Here is a 23740-nt window from a genome sequence, read left to right on the forward strand (position 1 = left end):
TCAATCAAGGACATACATAGGATCATCTATTCTATGGCTGTGAAATTCACCACGTGGGCACTGACTCCTTTATAGAATTTTCTTTCTCTCGTTTCGATCACTGGACGATGAAACACACTGACATTATCTTCTCTCTTTTTAACTAAACGGCATCCCTCATTTCTTACAATAGGAACACGGAATCGAAATCCCACACACTTTGTTTTCCTTATTGTGTTGGACGGAGAAAATTCCTAACCCGTCACTCAGGAAAACCGCGTGAGACCTATATGAAGACTTGTGAAGAAAAACTTTGAGGAAAAAAGCCACGTGGGGGGGGGGGGGTCCTAACCCTTTTATACGATGATCCCTACCGGCACCTTCTTCGATTTCTTTTCTTCCCCCCCTTACTCGAGTCGATTTCACTGACCAATTAGAGTGGCGTTTTTATGCCAAAACATCATGCGGTCCATGTGCACGCGACTGACACGTGACAAAGTCTCAATTCATTAATTATGACCTTGAGCTTTGGTTTTTGTTTAAGCTAACCTCTATGTCATCTATACTAAATTAATCCCCTTTCCAAAATTTTCTAAGAATTAACTCGAATCTTTAATCTCTTATTTCAAGTGTAAAAACTAGCCTCTCACATACAAAATCCTATGACTAATCTTCTTTGCTTTACTTAACCTTATTTTATCATATCACAACTGTAATAAAATTCCCTTTTTTTATTTTTTTTTTTATTTAGTTCAACAAACAATTTCAGCTATATTTTTCACTTGGATGCAAGCATGTTTTTCATTCCTTTTATTTTTTTTGTATTCGTTACTTTCAAAGGCTCTTAACAATATCTGCTTAGGAACAAGCTTGCTTACTTAATTATCTATGCAGGGTTTTTATTTCTTCTCTTGTTACACCATGATAACTGAAATTTTCACATTCTTAAGTTATCAGGGTGTAACAGTGCTATTATCAGCTAAAAAAATTAATTAAAACAATTAGCAAAAAGGGATTGCAAAATGTGTATTGCATTTGTAATAGGAAATGCTTTGCTTATTTTAACATGCAAGATATTTTGATTAGTAAATAACCTTTTATTTCTCTCTCTCTCTCCTTTTCTCTCCTCCCTTTGATTTTGAGAGAAGAGGAGCTTTATGCAATTATTTTCAGCTTTTTAACATTTAATATTTTGCTATTTTACATGATCTTGTAGCAAAATATGTTATGTGGGATATATTAATTCTGTCTTTCTGGTTAATTTTGGAATTTCTCTGCTCCCTGATTTGAAATAGCACATTTACTGAAAATGTACCTTCATAATCGTGATGGTTGTTTGAGAGTATATATTTCTGAAGTGGATCTTACTCCATTTATAGACATGATTGACAAATAGTCGAATATCTACAATGTCTGTTTAGGTAAAGTTATGTTTTTACTAACTTTTTTCCTTACTCTTAGGCCATTTTGCTATTTTACGTGATCTTGTATCAAAATATGTTATGTGGGATATATTAATTCTGTCTTTCTGGTTAATTTTGGAATTTCTCTGCTCCCAGATTTAAAATAGCACATTTAATGAAAATGTACCTTCATAATCATGATGGTTGTTTGAGAGTATATATTTCTGAAGTGGATCTTACTCCATTTATAGACATGATTGACAAATAGTCGAATGTCTACATTGTCTGTTTAGGTGAAGTTATGTTTTTACTAACTTTTTTTCCTTACTCTTAGGCCATTTTGCTTCATATACTTAATATTTAGACTCATATCTTCATGCAAAAAATCTAGAATTCTTGGGTCTATCTTGTACATATATTCTACATTCTATACCAATTTCTGTTTCCAAAGGTTATATTGAACTCCAATAAACATGCATTGTATTTTGACTTCTCACTTCATCTCACACTGCACATCCAGCACTCTGATCATCTGTCAGACCTCAGATTAATTATATCACATTGAGCTTTATTTGTTACAGCTGAGTCTAGAAGATGCTTCTGTAGTTCCCATAGGGAAATAGTTCATGTAGGTATATCTTTGAATACTTGGCTGTTATGTTTAATGCTGCATGTCTGTTTTGCCTGATAAAAGAAATTGAACATTTTGAAAGCACTGAAATAAGTAGGATAATAATATCGTAGATTGAACTTTAAGAAAACTACACAAAAAATCAGTGGCAAATAAAAACATTATTAAAGCAGTTGAATCTTCCTCAGTTTTGTTCAAAATAAACATCCTTATAGTATAGTACCATAAATATCTCTTCATTTAGTTACACCCATTAAAAATGTTTTAGATATGAATTATGTGTCTGTTTAGCAATAATTAAATATGTCTCTTTCCCTTCATATACATATAAGTTATTATAAATATTACTCTCTCAGATTTGGAATTATATACAATTAAATTGCAGATAATTAATAAAGCTAGCTAATTGCTGTTGTTTGCACTGTTATGAGAATTTAATAAGTTATAAGTAAAACACCATCTCATATCTTCAAAAAGCTTCTTTTTGTTTGTTGAATATATTCATTTGCAGATCTTATCAGTTTTTTTTTTTTTTTGCTTTTATTTTATGCATGGTTATATTGCTTTTTTTGCATGTATTTGCTGTAGATCATTGTTTATCATTTTTTATAGCCTTGCTTTTATGTAAATCATTGCATGAAATAAGCACCACTGATTTTATCCTTCCTGTTGAATTTTTGTTCAGTTTAATTGTAGTGCTTTCTTGTTTGTAGAGTCAAGATGTAGGAATAAAAACTTTGATTATGCTGGATGAACAAGGCGGTAAGATAAAATCTTTACTTGTTGTGGGTTGTGGTTGTAGTGTATTCGTGTCAGCATGCAGGTGTGTATTTGTATACGTGGATTATATCAGTATTAGTAATCAGGATATGTGTATATGTATATTTCATTCTGAAGATTTATTCTGAAATGATTACATTTCAGTATATAGGCAAATGAAGTTATCCTCTGAATTTATACTTTTTCAATATTGCAAGCTGTTTTTGATATATAATAACTTGAATTTGTGCTAATCCATCTGGGACGGGGGAAAAATCCAGTGATATATATATATATATATATATATATATATGAGCACATTGAATCGATATGTGTTACTTTTATTATGTAAGGAATTTTATGAAATTAGTACCGTTTCATACAGGAATTTTGTCATTCATCTAAAAATCACTCAACCATAATTTTACATAATATATAATTTAATCAGGTAAAATGTTTATACAAGGAACTTGACTCTGCATAGTTCTACTAGATGAACAATCATGATTAAACAAGGGATAGTTTGAATCTGTCATTCACACAACAGTTGAATATACATGCACACAACTGAGAGGTGGTGGGGGAGAAAAATTAGATAGTTACAGGTTTTAGAAAGGGATAGTCTCACTGTTTACAAAATATTAATGAATATTCAATTTGTTAATTTATCATTTCTGGCCGTTGTATGGTATATGATCTATTTACTGTACATCACCCTGTTTTATTGCCTGTTTAATAAAATGTGTAAAATATTAGTTTGGGCTGTCTTTTTCAGTGAAGAATGATGAAAGAGAACAAAATGAAAGCAGTGGGACAATGATTGTGTGTGTGTGTGTCGATTACAAACTACTAGTATTCCAGTAGTTTCTATATGTTTTAAAGAATTTTTCCTAGATTAAAAAAGGGACAAAAAATGTATGCAGTATTTGCAGATTCTTTTCTATGTTAATTCTCACAGTTAAATAGACCATACGCTTCATAATTGCGATACATACTAGAAAGTTGGTTGAACTATAACTGGGCTATATTACATAAAGACATTTGCATTTTATTATGTACTATGGTGTATGGATGTTACTGAAAATTTTGATGGTTGGACAACACGTTAATGATAACTCAATTACTATATTATTTTAATTTTCAAATTAATCCCTGGCATGTTCACAACTTATAAACTAGTAGTTTTTTCCAAGGTTAACAAGAAACAATTAAATAAGAAAACAAGATGCAGGGAGAAAAATTAGTACAGAAATGCTGTATGTGCAGGAACCATTGATAACACTGATCAACAAATCAAATTTCTATTTTGTCATGAAGGTGATTAATTTGTGTTTGCTGAATTCAGATTTCTGGAAAATTGCTCATCACTTTCCAGGAATTAAGAATGTTGACATACTAATTACTGATAGCATACTTTATTTGAATTTCCTTCAGTTCATCTTCCCCTTACATGTTAGGTTCAGTGTCCTTTCATGACTAAGTAACTTCACCAAACTTAGCCAACCTTGAAAAAAAAATTTTCACATTTGAACCTACACCAAAAATTTGGGTACGATGCACATCCAACAAAAAGAAGATCATTCCATCTCCACTTCTGTCTATCATAAGCCGATGTTTTCAGGTCGTTATATTCACAATTCATCTGCTTGCCATCCATCTCAAAACTATGGCATCATTAAATCACTAGTAGCCAGAACACACAGATTTTGCTCCTCTGAAGAATCTTTAAATAAAGAATTGGAAATCATCAAAAATATAGCCATGCTAAATGGATATAATCCAAAAACAACTCAAAAAATCATCAATCACTTCTCCACGCATCAACCTAGACAAGAACAAGCCCATAGGATTCCCATACCATATGTCAAAGGCATCTCCGAACGTCTGTCAAAATTTATGAAGAAATGCAAACTTGTTGCTACACACCAACCAGTCAACCAGATCTATAATTTGTTACCTGCTCCCAAAGACAAATTCTCACCTTTAATACTACCTGGAATTTATGAAGTTCCATGTTCCTGTAAGATGTCTTACTACGGATAGACAGGAAGATCTATTAGTAAACGCATCTCTGAACATCAAGACCATATCCGTCTTATCAAACCGCACAAATCTGGCCTTGCACAACACTGAGTTGAAAACCCAAACCATAGGATCAAATGGAAAAACACCAAACTTCTACATAGATCCTTATATAAACATGAGCATTTTTATAAAGAAAGTGCTGAAGTCCTATCACACACCCAACTTAAACCATAATGTAACGTTCTTACTATCCCTAAAGTCTGGGAAATTGTCACCCTTTATTGTGCTTTATTCTATAAAAGGCTACTGCACGCATAGTGGGATTCCACTGTAAGCATGTGCCCTAACTGTATGTTATTCCTAGTATTGTTGGAAATACTGATGATGTCCTAAGATACTTACAACAAAATATTTATTAAAAATAATTTAATTACTCTGGTTTACGTGTTTGTTTAGTTATGACTAAGTAACTTGGCTTCATTGAAATGATCTGATAAGCTGTTAATCTTATCTGCATTATGTGATATGTCTGTCAGTTGTGTGTATTCTCTGGCTAGTTCATCTTGTAGGATGAGAAACTGGTTTCCAGGAAAGGGAATCCCCACCCTAAGAGACTGGTTAACTCAACTTCAGTTTATAAGCCCTTATAAAAGCACTTTGCATCCTAGACTGGATTCAGTCCAGGTCTTTCCTTCCAAAGGACATTGTTGATACTGACTGAACTATGGAAGTTCTTTGAATTTTCTTAGTTTTAAAATTCTATACTTAAAAGCTGGCATCAGTGACTTTGATTAAGAATCATCAAACTTGACAAGCATAATGTAATTTCACTTGCATGATATTCATACAAAAAAATACGATGGAATCATGTTTATCACTAGCATTGCCCAATTTAGATAGAAATTCGGATATGAAAAGTTGAAAACTTGTTTTCAACTTTTGTTTGTATTCCATACAAACCAGTGGGATGCAGCAGTTTTGTAATATTTTTGGGCATGATCACTGTTTTTTCAGTATTATGTAAGATACCATCACTGTAACTTGCATCTTTCATAAATGTAAGAATCTGTGAATTAATGAAAATGCCTCATTAATTTTTCTGCATCACTTAATAAAATGTAGGTGTTGGTGATTACTCATATTAGTGCTTCACAATGTAAACATCAGTGGAATAAAAATAAATGCATTATTTATGAAATTGATATTTCACTGGGTTTCAGACTCGCTTCTTCAGAGCATATATTTATGAAACATAGCACTCACCTAGGCAGTTGCAGAAACATTTCAGATTGTGAATGGGTTGGGGAGGGGTACTAATATCTCATTATGCATCCTCTAGGGATGGATAAATTTAGATATTGGTCTTAAAATGATTTCTCAAAAATATTATACATCATTTTAAAAGTAGTCTCTCTGACTTGTAGGGATTTCTGTGCAACAGTCTTCCATTTAATTGTGTGTGACAGGGATCCAAAGTATGATATATCAGTCCTAATTTGCATAATCATAATGAAGCAAATACAATTTTATATTGTATTTGCATCCTCTACATGAAAAGGTTACACCATTACTTCTGATCAACAGTTTTCTTCCAAATTAATCTATCTGTCAAGACTCCAATATTATCAGATCTTATATTACTGTCTTTTAAGGCATTTTTTATTGCATCAGTCCATCTGTACAGGGGTTTTATTTTATTTTCTCTTCATGTTACAGCATGATAACTGAAAATTCCACATAGTGAAGGTATCAGGGTGTAACAAAGGTCCCCCCTTTAAACAAAAAAATTTTTCTAAAAGAAATTTTTCTTACGAAGTGTTCCTCTTCTCATATACGGGGTTCCCCCTTTTATTTTATTTTTTTTTGTACTTTCCTTCCCCCCTCCTTTTTCCCTTTTTTTTATTCATTTTCCATATACTCATAACTGATGCTTAATTTCTTTGTTTTTTATTTCTCTTCCCTTTTCTAATCTTGCAGAAATTTACCTCTGATTTAACCTTAACTACTTTTGATTTCCTTTCACAGATTACTTCCTCAAGTGATGATTTCTTCACTTTGATCAAGTGTTTTATTTCTAACTCAGCCCTCAGATCCATATGTAAAAATTAGTTTGAACACTGTCTTGTATACAGTTACTTTTAGAAGTACCTGTGGCATAGTATAATTATTAAAGAACACTTAAGTCCACAGTAGAAACTTTAATTAACAAATAAGGACAGATATTTCATACTAAAACTAATAGCACATCTTCAGTGTTACAAACATAGGAATGGAATACAAGTGACGAACATTCGGTGGATCACCTATTAAAATGCATCGTTGTCGCGAGCTAGGAAATGAAAGAAATTAATAAATAATTAATATTTAAGATAAATTTTTTTTTAATGATTACATAAAATAAGTCTCCCAGATTGATTACAACAAACCTCAGAAGTCTGGTCTAGCACAAAACAATATTACCACTGACCATAATATCCAGTGGGATAAAGCTATTTTCCTTCATAGATGCAGGTTCAAATATGAACACCTTTTTAAAGAAAGTTGTGAAGCTATTTTACACCGACCGAATTTAAATCAAAATGATTGTCTCTCTCTCGAAGATCTGGGAGACTTTTATTTTATGTAATCATTAAAAAAAAACAATTATCTTAAATATTAATTATTTATTAATTTCTTTAATTTCCTAGCTCACGACAATATTTTAATAGGTGATCCACCGAATGTTCATTACTTGTATTCCATTCTTATCTGTTTGTAACACCGAAGATGTACTATTAGTTTTAGTATGAAATATCTGTACCTTATTTATTAATTAAAAGTTATTACTGTGGACTTACGTGTTCTTTAATAATTGTATACAGTTAATTTAATTCTTTCTTGTTCAGAATTAGTACCAGCTGTACTAATTCTGTTGTCTATTTTCATATTTAATTTATCACTTCACTATAAATTCACTGAAATTTATAGTGAAGTGATAAATTTTACATCTATAGTGAAGTGATAAAGTTTTACATCTGTAGGTTCCATTCCACACGGTTAGCCTAGTGGCTGTGCACTTCGCAACCATATGCCTGGGGAAGGAACGTCCTAGGTTTGATTCCCATTGACGATGTGAAGAGCTCAAGGATCTTCCTCAGCCATAGCCAAGTTAGCTGGTCTTGGGCGTGGGCAACAGGTTTTTCCCTCTAGTTTATCTGGGATTTTTCATCCCTCAAGCAGGCAAACCAGCCCCGTGAACACACAAGCTACAGTCATAGGATACTTCCAGGAATAAGGAGTAACCAACTTATTCCATAGGATTTCGGTTCTGAATGCCTACATGGTAAAAAGTGTAGGTCTATGCATGAGCGTAAATTAGGAGGTTACATTCAGGATATAGTTGATGTTTTCAATGTTTCTATTTTCATTGTCTTTGTCTTTTTATTTCTGATTTCATATCAAATTTATTACAACAATTTCTCAATTTCCTCAGGAAATCTTGCAGACTTGTACTGGATTTATTCAGAAGTATAACATCATCTGCATTAAATAAAGAGCTAAGATTAATATTGCCAATTTTGATATCCGATTTAATACTACTTTCCTTCATAATGTGATCCATATACATAATGAATAACAGTGGAAATATTGTGCATCCTTGTCGCACACCTGATTTAACATCTAACCTTCCTCCTCTACCTTCTTTAATTGTAACTGCTGAGTTACAGCTTAAATAGAGATTATGTATTGCTCAATATAATGTCCTGTTTACATCATATAACTGTAGCATTTTGAATGAAGCACTTTGCCAAAGGGAAAGCCCTTCATTGTTAGATTCCCAAGATTTCTCAATAATTTGTCTTAAAGTGAAAAATGTGATTCTGACACCCTCTATTTGACCCAAATCCAACTTGTTATTCACCAAGCTTTCCTTCCTTCCGCAATTTTCTTAACTGTTTCTTAAGTATATTTGCATAAATCTTATCAGAAACACTCAGTAGGGAAATACCTCTGTAATTCTCAGTTTTATTTCCCTTTTTATAGGTGGGTACTATGAGAGCTCTGCTCCAATCATTGGGAATTTGACCTTCTGAATTATGCAATGCAGCTACTGTAAAACTTTTATACCTCCATATTTGGTCAGATTTCATCTACTCCAGTTACTTTTCTGCATTTCAAGATTTTGCTGACTTTTTCTGCTTCAAGTATGGATATGTATTCCTAACTGCATTTCTGTTGGAGTTTTTTACCACCATGCTGACACTGCTTGTTTCAATTAGCAGTCTTTTAAAGTAATTACTCCAGACATCTAGAATATCTTTATGTTCAATCTTCATGTCACCTTTATCATCTCTGATTCCTTTTACAGTATTCTTTCCTCCATTTCTAAGCTTTTCAATAGCCTCCAGAATACTTTCCCACCTTCCTAATATTTATTTTTCTATGTTCTTACCAGAGACTTTCCATTACGTTTGTATAGCTAGTTTTACACAGTGCTTCACTTTGTTATATTTTTTCTCTGTGTTCTCTAAGAGCACAAGCTGACTTTCTTGCCAGGAACACTCTGTATTCTTTTTTTTTTCCTTGACTTCCTCTTTAACTTCCTGAGTCCACCAAGGAGTTCGAATTTTTCTATTCTTACTTGTCGACAACTTCATCACATGTCTCTCTGTCTGAATCAGTAAGTTTTATTTAAGGTTTGTCACTAAATCTCCAAGGTTTGGTTCTTGTTTTCACTCTTTCATTTTTTTTCTTGAATGATGTTTGTGTATTTCAGTCTATAGTTCAGCTCTAGTTGAGAAGTGCTCAACTTTGATTTGTTTTAAAACTTTCTCTCTCTCTCTCTCTCTCTCTCTCTCTCACACACACACACACACACACACACTTCTTTTCAGTATGCAATTCAATTTTATCTTGCTCAAAACTGAAATAGTGATCAGTTTCTATTTTGAATCCTCTGTATACTCTTGTGTTTTGAACCAGTGGGAAAATATTGCTATCGACTATAACATAGTCGATTTGACCGTTCTTATTTCTTTCATCTTCTCTCCATGTGAATTTGTGCACATTTTTATATTGGAATATGGTATTAGTAATAACTAATCCATGTCCTGAACAGAAATCCAGCAGACATTTGCCATTATTATTGTTAGCTTTGTGCTTTTCTCCAAATTTTCTCTATTGTTAGCTTTGTGCTTTTCTCCAAATTTTCTCAAAACATTTCTATATGTCTGGTAATCATTTCCTATTCTGCTGTTTAGATCTCCAACATGGACCATCTTTTCCTTTTTCATTGTGCCAACTGCCTTCTCTAATGCCTCAAAAAATTCCTCTATTTCTTCCTTAGTAGAACCTTCTGTGGGACCATAAGTACAAATGAGTTTCATTGTGCATATTACTTCATCATTATTTTATATTCTTCTAGGTAGATATTAACAGATCTGCTGGTCTCTCCAGAGTAGGCTAAATCTCAAGCAAATGAATCTTTATACACCAGGATGTGTAAGTGGATGAAGCCTGTTCTTGGAGAAGGTATGAAGGTTAGTTGGATGTGTTTTTTAAAAGTGGCATGAAGATATATTTATGAAGAACTTTAGCTGTCTTTTCAAATATAGTATATCCTGGGTGGGTACAAGGGATGGGAATGGTTTTGTGATATTGTGAGTCAGATTATAGTCAGTGACTGAAAAGTTTGAAGATGTGAGATCTGTGGCATTATAATAAATAGCTCTGGTTCTGTCTTTTAATCTGTAGTGCATTAGTAACATTGAGTGGGCTAATGTTTTGTTTTTTTTTTTAATATTAAAATTTGTATTTTTTACATATCCAGAAACAGTGCTATAGAGACCAAACATGGAACTTTTTTTCCCTAAGCCGTTTTAGGACATCACATCATATCAAAATTTACCTCTTCATCTGTATCCTTTAAAGTGTATTGTGTCAGCAAAGTTATGTGGACTTACTTTGGTCTCTTTTGAGCTGATTTTAAGATACTCTCATTGTGTGTCATGCTGGACACACATCTTGAATCCTCAAGTCTGGAGTTTAATAGTACAGGATACTGTTTGGACCATAATATGTAGCACTGTTTTCATTGTGAAGTTGGTCAAATAAAATAAAATCTATAGTAAGTGGTCATCTCACACTAGGCAATAACGTCATTCCCACATGTGTTTTAAGGATGCTGTACTGTGGGAGATGAATTATGGTGTGACTACTTATGTACCTTCATGTGTGTGTGTGTGTGTGTGTGTGTAAGTTTCCCATAAACTGAAAAGATAAATCAACTATTTGAAAGATGTGTAAAACTAGTGTATCTAGGAAGGGAAGACATTTATTTTATTATTATGAAGTGTATTTCTGGATGTTGGTCATTTAAATGCAAAAAAAAAAAGTGTCTTGGCCATGGAACTAACAGTCTACCTGTATAGTGCAGTCAGACCATTGGATATGTCATTGTTGAGTGCTTTGTTCTCTAGATGTTTTACATAGAAATTGTCCAAAAAGAACTTAGAATCCATTGCATTCCCATTAGTTGGTATAATTTTTTATATGTATGGCATCCTCAAAACACTTCATATAGAGCCTGAGCTGTTTGTTGTAATGAAGACCTCAGTTTATCTTATTATTATTATATGAGCACCTCCATGGAGTCCAAAGACTCATCATGGGAGACCCAATCTATCCACACAATCTATCATACCTCTCCTTGAACCCATTAACAGACAAAGCACTCACATCTGACTCTGGCAACCCATTCCATGCATTCACAACTCTCCAACCACATCTTTATTCAACTTCCAGGAATGATGCCTTGTTCTTGTCCCTCTAGCAAAGTGCTAAAACATTTCTTTGGCATCTATCCTATAAAACCCTTTAAACAACTTAAATGTTTCTATCATATCACCTCTTTTTCTCCTATCAACCAACTTCTGCAATCCACGCAACTTCAATCTATCCTCATAGGGAACATTCCACAGGCCACTCACCATCTTGGTCATTCATCTCAATCCTCTCCACCGCTTCCTCATCCCCAGAAGCCAACCTTTTTAGCCAGTGGTATAGCTCTATAAAACAGAAAATGATACATGCTCCCTTCTCCCCATTATGACCTACAAGATCATAAGAAGAAAAACTCTTTTCCATTCCTTATACCAGAACATATCTAAAAAGATAAAGGTCTTCATAAATATAACCTCCATGCCATTTCTAAACTATATATACACCTAATAACATTTGTCCATTTTTCTAAGGATAAGTTCATTCTCTTAAGCATTTTTAATGTGTAAGGTCTCATTGCTTGCAATTTAATGCGCTTTGTATAGACCACCAGCAGGTCTATTAATATCTGTATTGAAGAACATAAAATTGATTTGCTTTCATCGTTATAATAAACTAAGACTGGCTTACCATAGCTTGGTATGTTTAGGCTCTGAAGATCCTGGGTTTAAATCCACCAAAATATTAAAGCTCTAATAAATAATACATATGTTTTCTTCCTCTGTTGTTATTTATACTGTGAAGCGCTATTGTGAATATAGCATTAGTTTGTTTGTGCTTTTGTGAACTTTCTTTTAAATACTGGAAACTGTCGCCATTCTTATTTTTGAAGGCCTTAACTGAATTACATCAAAATCAGTGATGTGGAGTAGTGACAAGTAAACTGTACTGGGCTTTGCAAAGGGAGATGTGAAATGCTCTTTGTCTAACTAGCTGTTTTTGCTTATTATATTATTCACACAAAAAAGCAGCAATATTTTTAGAAATTCATTAAAAATGCTGTTGTAAAAATCTCACAAACATTTTTCTTATGTTCAGTTAGTTTCAGTATTATGTATACAGAATGTAAATATCATTAAATGAGGAATATGTTTTGTTACGTGGTATAATAATCTATAAATATATATATATAATGTGTAATTTGTTCACATTTAGTAATGCATTCTTACTAAATAGCTTAAGGAAATTACAACATACAATAGAATATACATTAAAATAAATTTTAATACACTTCCAATTTAGTAATGCAGTTATATTCTTAGTATTACTGGAGCCACCAGTTAAACTTTAGTGATAAAAAGGAGACAAATGTAGTTATAAGTAGTAAACTTGCTTTCCATAATGTTGTAATCCTTAGAGAATAGCACAAAAATGCTATATGTATATTATTGTATATTGGTTTATAATAGTATTGATATGTCATGCTGTTACTATACAACATATGAGCACTGTATTAATGGAAGGTATTTTTGTTACTTGAGTTTTGCTTTGAATCTTTGTAATGGGCATGCACATTGTTGTTTTTAGAACAGCTGTTGCTGGGTCAGAAGAATGTGAGCCAGCAAAAAGTAGGCAAGCAGGTAAGGAGAGCTGAAAAGGTCTAATAAACTACCAAGTTAAGTTCTCTAACCTCAGAAAAGTTTTTATATGCATCTTTAACTTTCCAAGGAGAAACCGTGAAGTCAATAATTGAAGGATAGTAAAATGTATCAAGTCTTCTTATATGAGAAGCAAGTAGTATATGTTCCAAGAAGCAAGGTGCTATCAGTAGTCAAGTTCCTTTTATTAAAAGTGCATCTGTAACAGTTCAGTTAATCTATTCCTGTTGTTTGAGTGATTATTCTTGTCTACTTCAGCATATTGAAAGAAAGATGTGTCTAAGGAAACTTGCTTAATGAAAAAAGACATATGCAACTATATTAAGTGAGGCCTTTTAACTTTTGTATATTCTAAGGAATTTGAAATAAGACAATGAATGAATGAGTAAAAACAATGAAATAAATGTTGTAAAGTAAGTTCTCATAAGGTCAAGTGAAACTGCAGAACTTTCAGCAGAATGCTGTGTTCAGTTTGTTTTGTAAAGTATTTGTTATCCCTCAAATGTATTTTAACCGAGAGAGAGTGAGCTTTCTTTGCGCTTCATAGTAATTCCTAGAATGGGCATATTAATAATTCTTTCTATGTATTAAGAAGTTAGAAATTAATTTACCACCTTTTAATTCTATAGAGAATAAAGAAAATCAGATTCTTTTAGAGAGATAAAGTGAATTGTTTAGTATACAGAATTTGTATTTGCTTTATATATTTATTTGTTTAAAGTAAATATTTTATTATTTTTATAATCGAGCTTCATTCTTTGAATATGCACATGTTGAATTTGGAAGTCAATGCACCATCATGGATACAAATCTGAAACAATTCTAACCAACTAAAATTATAAATATCTTGTTACCTTACTCCATCACTGACTGTAAATATATAACTCTTTCTTTTAAGGTTACACTGTGATCAGCATTCATATTTACGAATTTAGGGATTCTTATATTTGTATATATATATAGATACACAAAACACACGTGTTGAAATGATTATTTTACTTATTATTATTAACTTACATGGTGACAGAGACTAGAGAGCACAAACAGGAGTCAGGATTTGGATTCATAACTCCCTTTCAAAACAGTTAAAACATTAAATTATGGAATGAAAGAATAATAGAAGCTAGAATAAAAATAGATAGAGGCTATTTAACAATAATTGGTTTATATGCCCCATGAGAAGGAAGAGAACAGGATAATATTGAATTTTATAATCAGCTACAAAATATATATAATAAAATAAATAAAAATGATTATGTAATTTTCACAGGAGACTTAAATGCAAGAATTGGAAACACGAAAATTAATAATAATATAGGAATATATGGAGAACATACTCTAAACAGGAATGATAAAAAATTGATTCACTTTGTAGTTTATAATAACCTAAAAATAATGAATTCTTTCTATAAACATAAAGACATACATAAATATACTTGGACAGCAAGAGGATGGAAATCAATGTTAGATTATTTTATCTTAAATGAAAAGACAAAGTTTTCATTAGATGTTAGAGTTCACAGAGGATATGAAATAAGTAGTGACCACTTCCTTGTTAAAATAAAATTAAGATTACCACCTAAATGGCTACAAGTAACAAGAACAGAAAGAAAATCTAAAACATTTTGTTTATAAAACTAGCCTATTAAATGACACAAATATATATACAATGGCTATATGAACAAAGAATTAATCAATATCTAGATAAAATAAAACAAAATGAAGAAATGGAAATAGAATGGCTTAATATAAAAACGATACTAAATGCAGCAGCAAATGAAAGCTTAGGAAAGACCAAAAAATTCAAAAGTAAAAAACTGAAGATATGGGATGATACAATCAAAGAAATAATCAAAATGAAAAAAGAAGCCTATCATAAATGGTTAAGCAGTAAAAGATTAGAAGATGAAATAGAATATAAAAGAATAAGAGCCAGCTAAAAGAGAAGTCAGAAAAAGACATAGAGAATCATGGAATAAATTTGTTTCTAATTTAGAACATGATTTATATAAAATAAGACCCAATGTATATAAGATTTTGAAACACTTAAATGCAGATACTCAAGAAAACAAAATTAAACACCAAATTGAAATTAGAAGAATTTCTAAATTTCTACACAGAATTGTGGATAGATAAATATTTTAAAAAAGACAACTGGCAAACATTTAATGAAAAGGAAATAAATAAAGAATAATTAGAAATCAGCCTGAAAGAAACAAGAAACGGAAAATCACCTGGAGAAGGTAAGCTAGGTTCAGAACTATATAAATATGCAGGAACAAGATTCAAAGAAAGACTCCTATTATTTTAATAAAATCTATTCAACTGGTAATCCCCCCCCCCCCAAAGAATGGAAAAAAGCAATTGTGATTCCTGTCTTTAAAAAAGGTAGTAGAGATGACCCTAAAAACTATAGAGGTATAAGTATACTAAATTCCTGTTGCAGAATTTTAAATAGCAAACTAATGAAATATTCCGAAAACTTCATTTTAGAAGTACAGAATGGATTTCGAAAAGGATGATCATGTATAGACCCAGCCTTTTGCCTAAAATTAATAATAGAGAAAAGAAAAGAATACACTGTAGGAACATATATTGCATTTGTTGACTTTGAAAAAGCATTTGACAAAGTTAAAAGAAACATTTTATTTAACATATTAAAAGAAAGACAAATGCCAAATTATATCCTAAAAGCTATCATAAGTACAGTAAAACCCCGAAGTTACGCGGTAGGCAGGACCAACAAAAAGCACGTTAGTCGAATTCACGTAACTCAGGGTATAATTTTGCATGTAATTTATATATACAAACATACAATTGGGACCAAAAGTTTACAAAAACACCTATATTTTTTAAGAAATATAATCATAATTGTAGTTTTTCGTACATAAAAAAAAGAAAGTTATTTCGATGTTGATAGTTTCATAAAATCTAATAGATTCATCTGACGGCATAATGTCTTTTTCTTGTCACGCAAAATTTCTTCATAGCAAGCTAATGATTTTTTTATTCCTTGCCTTGTGGCTACAATTTGTTCCTCGTTAGAATCTATGTCCTCCAAAATCTGTAAACCTTTCTTTTTGATTGTTCTTACTGTGGATTCCTGTAGATCGAACTTCTTTGCTATTTCATAAATTTTCATTCCACCTTAAATCTTTAGTAATGTTGAGTTTTGTTTCCAAAGTCAATGTTTTTCTTTTTTTGCTAGCTCTAGAAGAATTGGACTTGCTTCTTTTGGAAGGCATTATTATTTTTTGTGTAATAACATTTTTATCAAGAACATAACATTAAACAATTGCAAGGTTTGTAGACTATAAAAATCATGTATGAATGGGGACTGCGCGAAATACGTCAATGCTTGTTCACAGCATGTACGATACTGCTGAATGCGGCCAGCACCTGAAAGATACAACTAGTGATGAAACGGGACGGGAATACATACATATAAGAAACCACGTAACTCCGGATTTGCGTAAGTCGGGGTATGACTGTATATATGAAAATAATCAAATGCAATATAATTAAATCCTGAGCTATCTATCATATATGAGAGAGATAAACCAAGGGGTTCGACAGGAATGTCCCCTCTCAGCAAACTCTTTTTAATATTTACCTAAATGAAATAATAATAAAATGGAATAAAAATTCGATCAAGGTATTAAACTTTCTCCTACTGTGAACTTAGACACTCTCCTTTTTGCCGACCAAATAATAATTACAAATTCTGAAGATAACTTACAGAAAGCTATTTTAGATCTAAATGAGATAGCCAAAGATTATGGTATGATAATATCAACAGAAAAATCAAATACTATGGCCTTTAAAGGGATGATCCATTAAGATCTAAAATAGAAAACAAGATCTTAGAACAGGTGAATTCATTTATCTACCAAGGATGTATGATCACATATGAAAATGAAAAAGATATAAACCTAAAAATCGAAAAATATTAAAAAATAATAGGTGTAATTAACTCTATATTTAACTGTATATTTAAACCAAACCTAATTCAAAAACAAACCAGACTAAAAGTATACAATACATTAGCCCTACCAGTCTTATTGTATGGAAGTGAAATCTGGACAATAAAACAAAAAGCCAAAGATTAATAACAGCAGAAATGAAGTTTATGAGAAAAACTGCAATGTATACTCTATTTGGTTGCAAAAGAAACGAAGAAATTATGAAAGAATTAAACCAAGAATCAGTAATAGAAAAAAATATAAACATAAATGGATGAAACACATTCAAAGAATGAAAATAGAAAGATTACCAAAACAAGCCTTAAAGTACAAGCCATTAGAAAAAGAAAACCATCAATGACTTCTAAGGCCGGAACAGACCACACTAGGCCTAAATCCTTGATATGCATGATGATTATTAACTTATTTTATTATTAATAAATAAATTGATTTACTTAATCTTTAATAAAATTTACTTATTTTATTAATAAGTAAAATAATCATTTCAACATGTGTTTTGTGTCCCTAAATTCGTAAATATGAATGCAAATATATAAGTTGGATATAGGTGGGAAATAACATAGAGCAATCAAGCTTCAAGTATTATTGTATGGGCACCTCCATGGAGTTAAAAGCCTCATGCAGGAGACCCAAACTATCCACATGATCTATCATACCTCTACTTGAACAAAGTGCTTACAACTGACACTAGTAACTCATTCCATTTATTTTCAGCTCTTCAAGTAAAAAAAAATCTAGCCCTCCAACTGCACCTTTATTCAACTTCCAAGGATGACCTCTTGTTCTTACACCCTCTAGCCAAGTGCTGAAATGTTCCCCTGTATCAATCCTATAAACCTCTCGAATGTTTCTTCTTTAATGTTTCTATCATATTGCCTTTTTTTTTTTTTTTTTTTTGTCTATCAATCAACTATCTGCAATCCACACACCCATAATATGTCCTTATAGGGAACTTTCCACAGACTACGTGCCATCTTGGTATTGCTTCCCTCTAAATTCTCTCCACCACTTCATCCTCAAGAAACCCAGGCAACTACACCTGAGCACATTACTTCCTTGATACTTTTACATCTGTGGAAGTATTAAGGCCTTATAACTCACTTATCTCTACTTGTTAGTGTGTGTTCTTCAATAGCCAAGTAATCTTATGAAGCTACCTTAACAATATACCCTATAAACTTCAACTCCGTGTTTATCATCACCCCTAAATCTCTCGCTTCATCTGTTTCCTAGAGTAAAGTGCCATTGATGTGATACATAGCGTATAATGTATTTATCCCAAAAAGCATAACTTTACATTTCTCCACATTCAACTGATACTGATTATCTTTTGCCCATACTATGAGCCTATTTAAATCGTCCTGCAAGCTCTCTACATTGTCTTGATCAACTACTATAATTTTGCATCATCAGCAAACAACTACATATTTCCTTTCAGTGGTCCTAGTACAGAACCTTATGGCACACCACCAGTCACATACTTTCACCTGGATTCTTCTCTTCCAATATACCACTTTTTGATATCTGACCATCATCTGTCCTCTTATCCCCATTTTTTCTAATTTGCATAACAGCATTCCATGTGGTATTAGATCAAATAGATTTTTTTTCAAAATACAGCAGAATCATCATGTAGCCATTTCTTTTATCCAACTAAACTGTCACTCTATTATAAAAAAGGTAGTAAATTACTAACGCATGACCAACTCTTCACAAAGCCATGTTTCCCCTCATAGAAAACCATTTTTTTATCCACCCATTCTTTAATTCTCTTTTTGACCAATTTTTCCAGTACTTTTACTACCACTCCTGAGATACTGAATGGTCTATAATTTGCTACTTCATTCTTAGAACCTCCCTTATGCAAAGAAATTATTTTGTCCTCTTTGGAATGCTTCCAGAACTAAGACAAGGGAAGGGCTTTATGTCATAGCACAGCTTCGAGCTTCCTCCTAAGCTTGTCACAATCACCTGTCTTGTAGTTCTACATATAACCCGTCTTGAAAGAATATTCCTCATGTTTTGCAATCTACTAAGTCAAGATCACATGGTTACTTTTCCCAATCTGAAGCAATATGTCCGTTCTAGGTTATGGATAGCTTTTCTGATCCTGTGATCAGGTCCAATACTCTCACATTCCAAGTCCCCCCCGCCTCTCTCTCACATATTTCTTCAAGTATTTATGTCTCAGTAGGTGCATAAATTTCATTTCCTTCCTGCCATGTGATATTTCTTCCTTCCGATCTATATCTCCATAGTTGAAGTCCTCTATAATAATCGCTCAACCTGTACTCATTGTACATGTAACACTGTCACTTGGAAATCACTGCAGATGTTCCATCTATATTTATTATAATTAGTATATTAAAGCAGCAAAGCCATATTCTCATTAGATTCCTTCATGTGATGAATAGGATATGGTACTGGAGTAGTATTTTTGTATGCAAGAAGTACTGCCTCCATACTATGCTTTACACTAATCTAAATTGAACTTTGTTCATCATTGCAAAATATGTCACCATTCTTAGAAAGAAGAAAAAATTCAGGAAGGTTTCTGTTTTGCATTCTAGACCATGAGATAATTCATGTCTTCATGGATTATCAAATGAGATGCTTGAATTAAATGGTAGCTGAAAATCTGTATCTGGTTTATGAACATGGTGCTACACTTTCAGTTCCATTTGTAGAGTCTATCCACAGTCAACATCTAAGGTGGTTTAGGAATTGGCATCATGGTATACTGACTTCATTTCTGGTGGATAGACTCTACCAATGGAACTGAAAGTGTAGCACCATGTTCATAAACCAGATACAGATTTTTTTTTGGATATTTTGTTGTGTTTTGACTTGGCATAAATGCCAGAGATCTTTTGTAAAGAGCAGTGCTGATTACAATAGCATGTGAGGAGAACTGTCGAAGCCACATTATGGCATGAGACTGGATGCTCCCTGTATGGATAATATGTCTAAGAGTATCTCCTCCCACAGTGTTTCCCTGCATCTTTTCTCTGTGCATTTGAAATATTAACATGAGAGTAAAGTACAATATAGTGTCATTGTGATTAAAATAAAAAAATTCCACAAAAAAAAATTCTCCAAAAAATTAAAACCAAAATAGTCATACAAAAAAAAAAAATCTTCCACTTTCTTTCTTCATTGTTACACAGTGATCAGCATTTGTTTTGATAAAATTATAGACTAATAGTGTGTTAAGAGTAATAACTTTAAATTCCTGACATTTCGACCTTTGTATTAAGGTCGTGTGGCGTACTCTCTCTCTCTCACACACACACACAATATATATATATATATTGTAATAAATTTTTTACCTTGGGGATATTGTATATTAGGATAGCCAAGTTATTTTATAAACTTGGTTATTTTAACTCCTAATCCCAAGTATGCAAACAATTAACTTTGCGCCTGAAACAAAGTTCAAGTCTAAAGATACAATACCAGGGCAACTCATTGTAAAGGTGGGTAAAGCTCTGATAACTATTCTTAGTATTATCCCATAATGTAAAGCACATCTCACTAGAAGATGTATACTGCAATGCATTATGGGTGGGGTCACTACCCAGACCGGTTTCAACCTTTTTTGAGGTCTCCTCATTGAGTAGCTAGACCCTAAATACCAAGGTTATAGTAATACGGAGCTTTATCAACTTTACCTATAGAAGTTGCAACAAGGTGTTTTTATTTTTAATAAAAATCTCTGGAGGAGATATAGATGTAATAAATTTTTTACCCCAAGATAAAAAATTTATTACAAAAATTACATACATAAATTTGTAATAAATTTATTACAAAAATTACAAAAGATCGCTTATGCGACATAACTTTTCATACTTGAATTAAGGACACACTTAGAATCATCTATACAATGGCTGTGAAACTCATCACGTGGACACCGACTTCTTTACAGATTTCCCTTTCTCGCAGTTGTCACTGGATGATGAAACACATAGATAATTCTTTCCTTTAGCTAAATGGCATTCCTCTTTTCTTACCATAGGAAATACGGAATCGAAATCCCACTCACTTTTGTTTCCTTGTGACGACGGAGATAATTCCAATCCCGCCACTCAGGAAAACCATGTGAAAACCTATACGAAGGAGCTCGTGAAGAAACTATCCGGGAAAAAGCCTCATGGGTGGGGTTTCTAACTCTTTTATACCTTGACTCCTACCAGCACCTTCTTTAATTTCTTTTCTCTGCCCCTTACTGGATTCGACTTCACCAACCAATTAGGGTGGTGTTTTTCTGCCAAACATCCTGAGGTCGGCAAGCACGTGACGATGTCTAAAATCTGGGAATTGACCCTGAGCGATAGTCTATTGTTTTTTTCTTTTTGTTAGCCTGTAAATGAATCCCCCTTCCAAATTTTCTAAGAATTTGCTTAATATTTTAATCTCTAGCCTCTCACATATAATTCCTTATGACTAATCTTTTCTGTTTTACTTAGCTAATTTTTTTATATCACAACTGTGATATTTTTCTTCTTTTATTATTTAGTTCTTCAAACACTTTTTTGTTATATATTTTACTTTGATGCAAGAATATTTTTCTTTAAGTAATTTATGTATTAGCTCTTATACAGGGGTTTTATTTTATTTTCTCTTCATGATAAATGAAAATTCCACATAGTGAAAGTATCAGGGTGTAACAATATCTTTGAGTTTCATGCCATGGATGTAAGATGGCATCGCCTTCCCCTCTGTGAGTTTCTTATATAGGCATAGCACTCTGCAATCTGCAAATATTCGCAATAAGATCTTGCTTGACACTGGAAAAAACTTTCTATATTATTAAAGGATATTATTTTTAGGCCTGGGCTAAAGTATGATATCTTTCCTTATAAGTATTTTTTGTGTATTTGTGTCCTGATTTCTTACTATACATTAATATTTTTGTTTATATATATATATATATATATATATATATACAGTATCTTTGATCATTTCAATGATTTGAACTGTTTTTCTTTTCCCCCTTAATGCTAGTACTTTCAGGACAACCTGGGAAAGTTATAATGATGAACAACAAGGATTCCATAGGGGAAGATAATATACTCATGCTATATTTGTTATAAAGGAAATAACAGAAAAGCAATAGAATTTAACAAACCAATATTTATCTGTTTCTTTGACTTAGAGAAGGCTTTTGATAGAATTAGGGGGGAAAAAATACAGTTCAAATCATTGAAATGATCAAAGATACTGTATACACAAAAAATCCCTATAAGGAAAGGGATCAGACAAGGTAATTATTTTTAAGTCCATGCTTGTTTTAGATAATCAAGGACAAAATTATAATTAAAGGAATAAAAATTAAATTTGGTTGGATATGCAGATGATGTAGCATTACTTACAATAAATGAAGCAAAAGCACTTATTCAAACTCCAACAGATGTGCAGCAGCTTTAACATGCAAATATCAATACAGAAATGAAAACAATGTTAATTAGAACTAGATGAAAAAAAAAAAATACTAGAACGAGTAATGAAATTTAAATATCTAGGAGTAACTGTGAACAATGAAAATATAACAAGGGATGAAGTAAAAGAACAATCCCTGAAGGATATTTAGATATCCTAATAAAATATCAGAATGTCTAAATTCAACTATTTGGAAAAATAAATATCTAACAAAAGAAATGAAAGTAAAAATAAATCAGTAGTCTTACCAGTATTGACATGAGTGTGTAAAACAATAATAGAAACATCAAAAATACATTAGGATAATAAAGGATATTATTTTTATTGTAATGTTTTTTACTTATCGTTATTTGTTATATATATTGTTCTCTACCTCTCTGTCTTATATCTTAATATCTTGGCTACCATATATAACCTTGGTTGACCCCTAGGGATATTTCCTCTTCAGAAACTGGCAAATTTATATTTTAACTGTGCCAGCCAGCTTCCTATAACAAGAATATAATTCAGGCTCTGTGAAATATTCCTAGGTTTTAGGCATATACGTTAATCTAAATTCACACGCGAGTATATAGATCTCGGTTCCTTGCAGTCGTGACCTAAGATCTAATCTCTATTATATAATTTTCTAAACACTTTCCCGCTATTTGGTTCGAATTTTATAAGTGGTAGGTTGACACCTCGAATTCAAGCAAGACACAGATTCAAATAACAAAACATGTTTATTAATACTAAAAGACAGGTACATTAAATCTTGTATCAAGTTATCAAAACTTCTGAATTTCTAGCTAAGTTAATGTCTTGTGCTTATCTATACAAACTGTTCAATACTAATCTGGCTTTCTCACATAAACTGACATGCAAAATCATGTAATACAATGGATAATTTAAACAATGTTACACTCAAGTCAAGTTCCTTCATTCACATTTACTTTAAATAGATATTTCTCAAATCATTTCTCTCTTAGTTAAGTTTACTCAATTAACCAAGGCTTTCACTATTTCAATCATATACACGTTAGAAATTTTTGATATACAATTCTTTGTCTAATAGAATTGGCTGTATTAGTTACTCTATCCTATCAAAGTTCTCTAAAATGTCTTCTTCAGTCTTGCTTTATCAAGACACAAATTCTACCTTCAAACAATCTCAAGATATAAAAC

General features: G+C 32.1%; 1 protein-coding gene across 1 annotated transcript in view; it reads left to right on the top strand.

Annotated features, from left to right (window-relative positions):
* LOC150102637 (synaptosomal-associated protein 25-like) overlaps window positions 1-23740 on the top strand; it is a 175907-nt gene that overhangs the window by 83757 nt on the left and 68410 nt on the right. Inside the window, exon 4 of the mRNA XM_090398656.1 lies at window positions 2727-2775. Within this exon, the coding sequence (XP_090254782.1) occupies window positions 2727-2775 (49 nt within the window). The remainder of the gene's footprint in view (window positions 1-2726; window positions 2776-23740) is intronic.

This window comes from Typopeltis vanoorti, chromosome 10 (assembly GCF_054136105.1).
Source record: "Typopeltis vanoorti isolate ZY-2024b chromosome 10, IOZ_Tvanoo_1.0, whole genome shotgun sequence".
Lineage (NCBI taxonomy): Eukaryota > Metazoa > Arthropoda > Arachnida > Uropygi > Thelyphonidae > Typopeltis > Typopeltis vanoorti.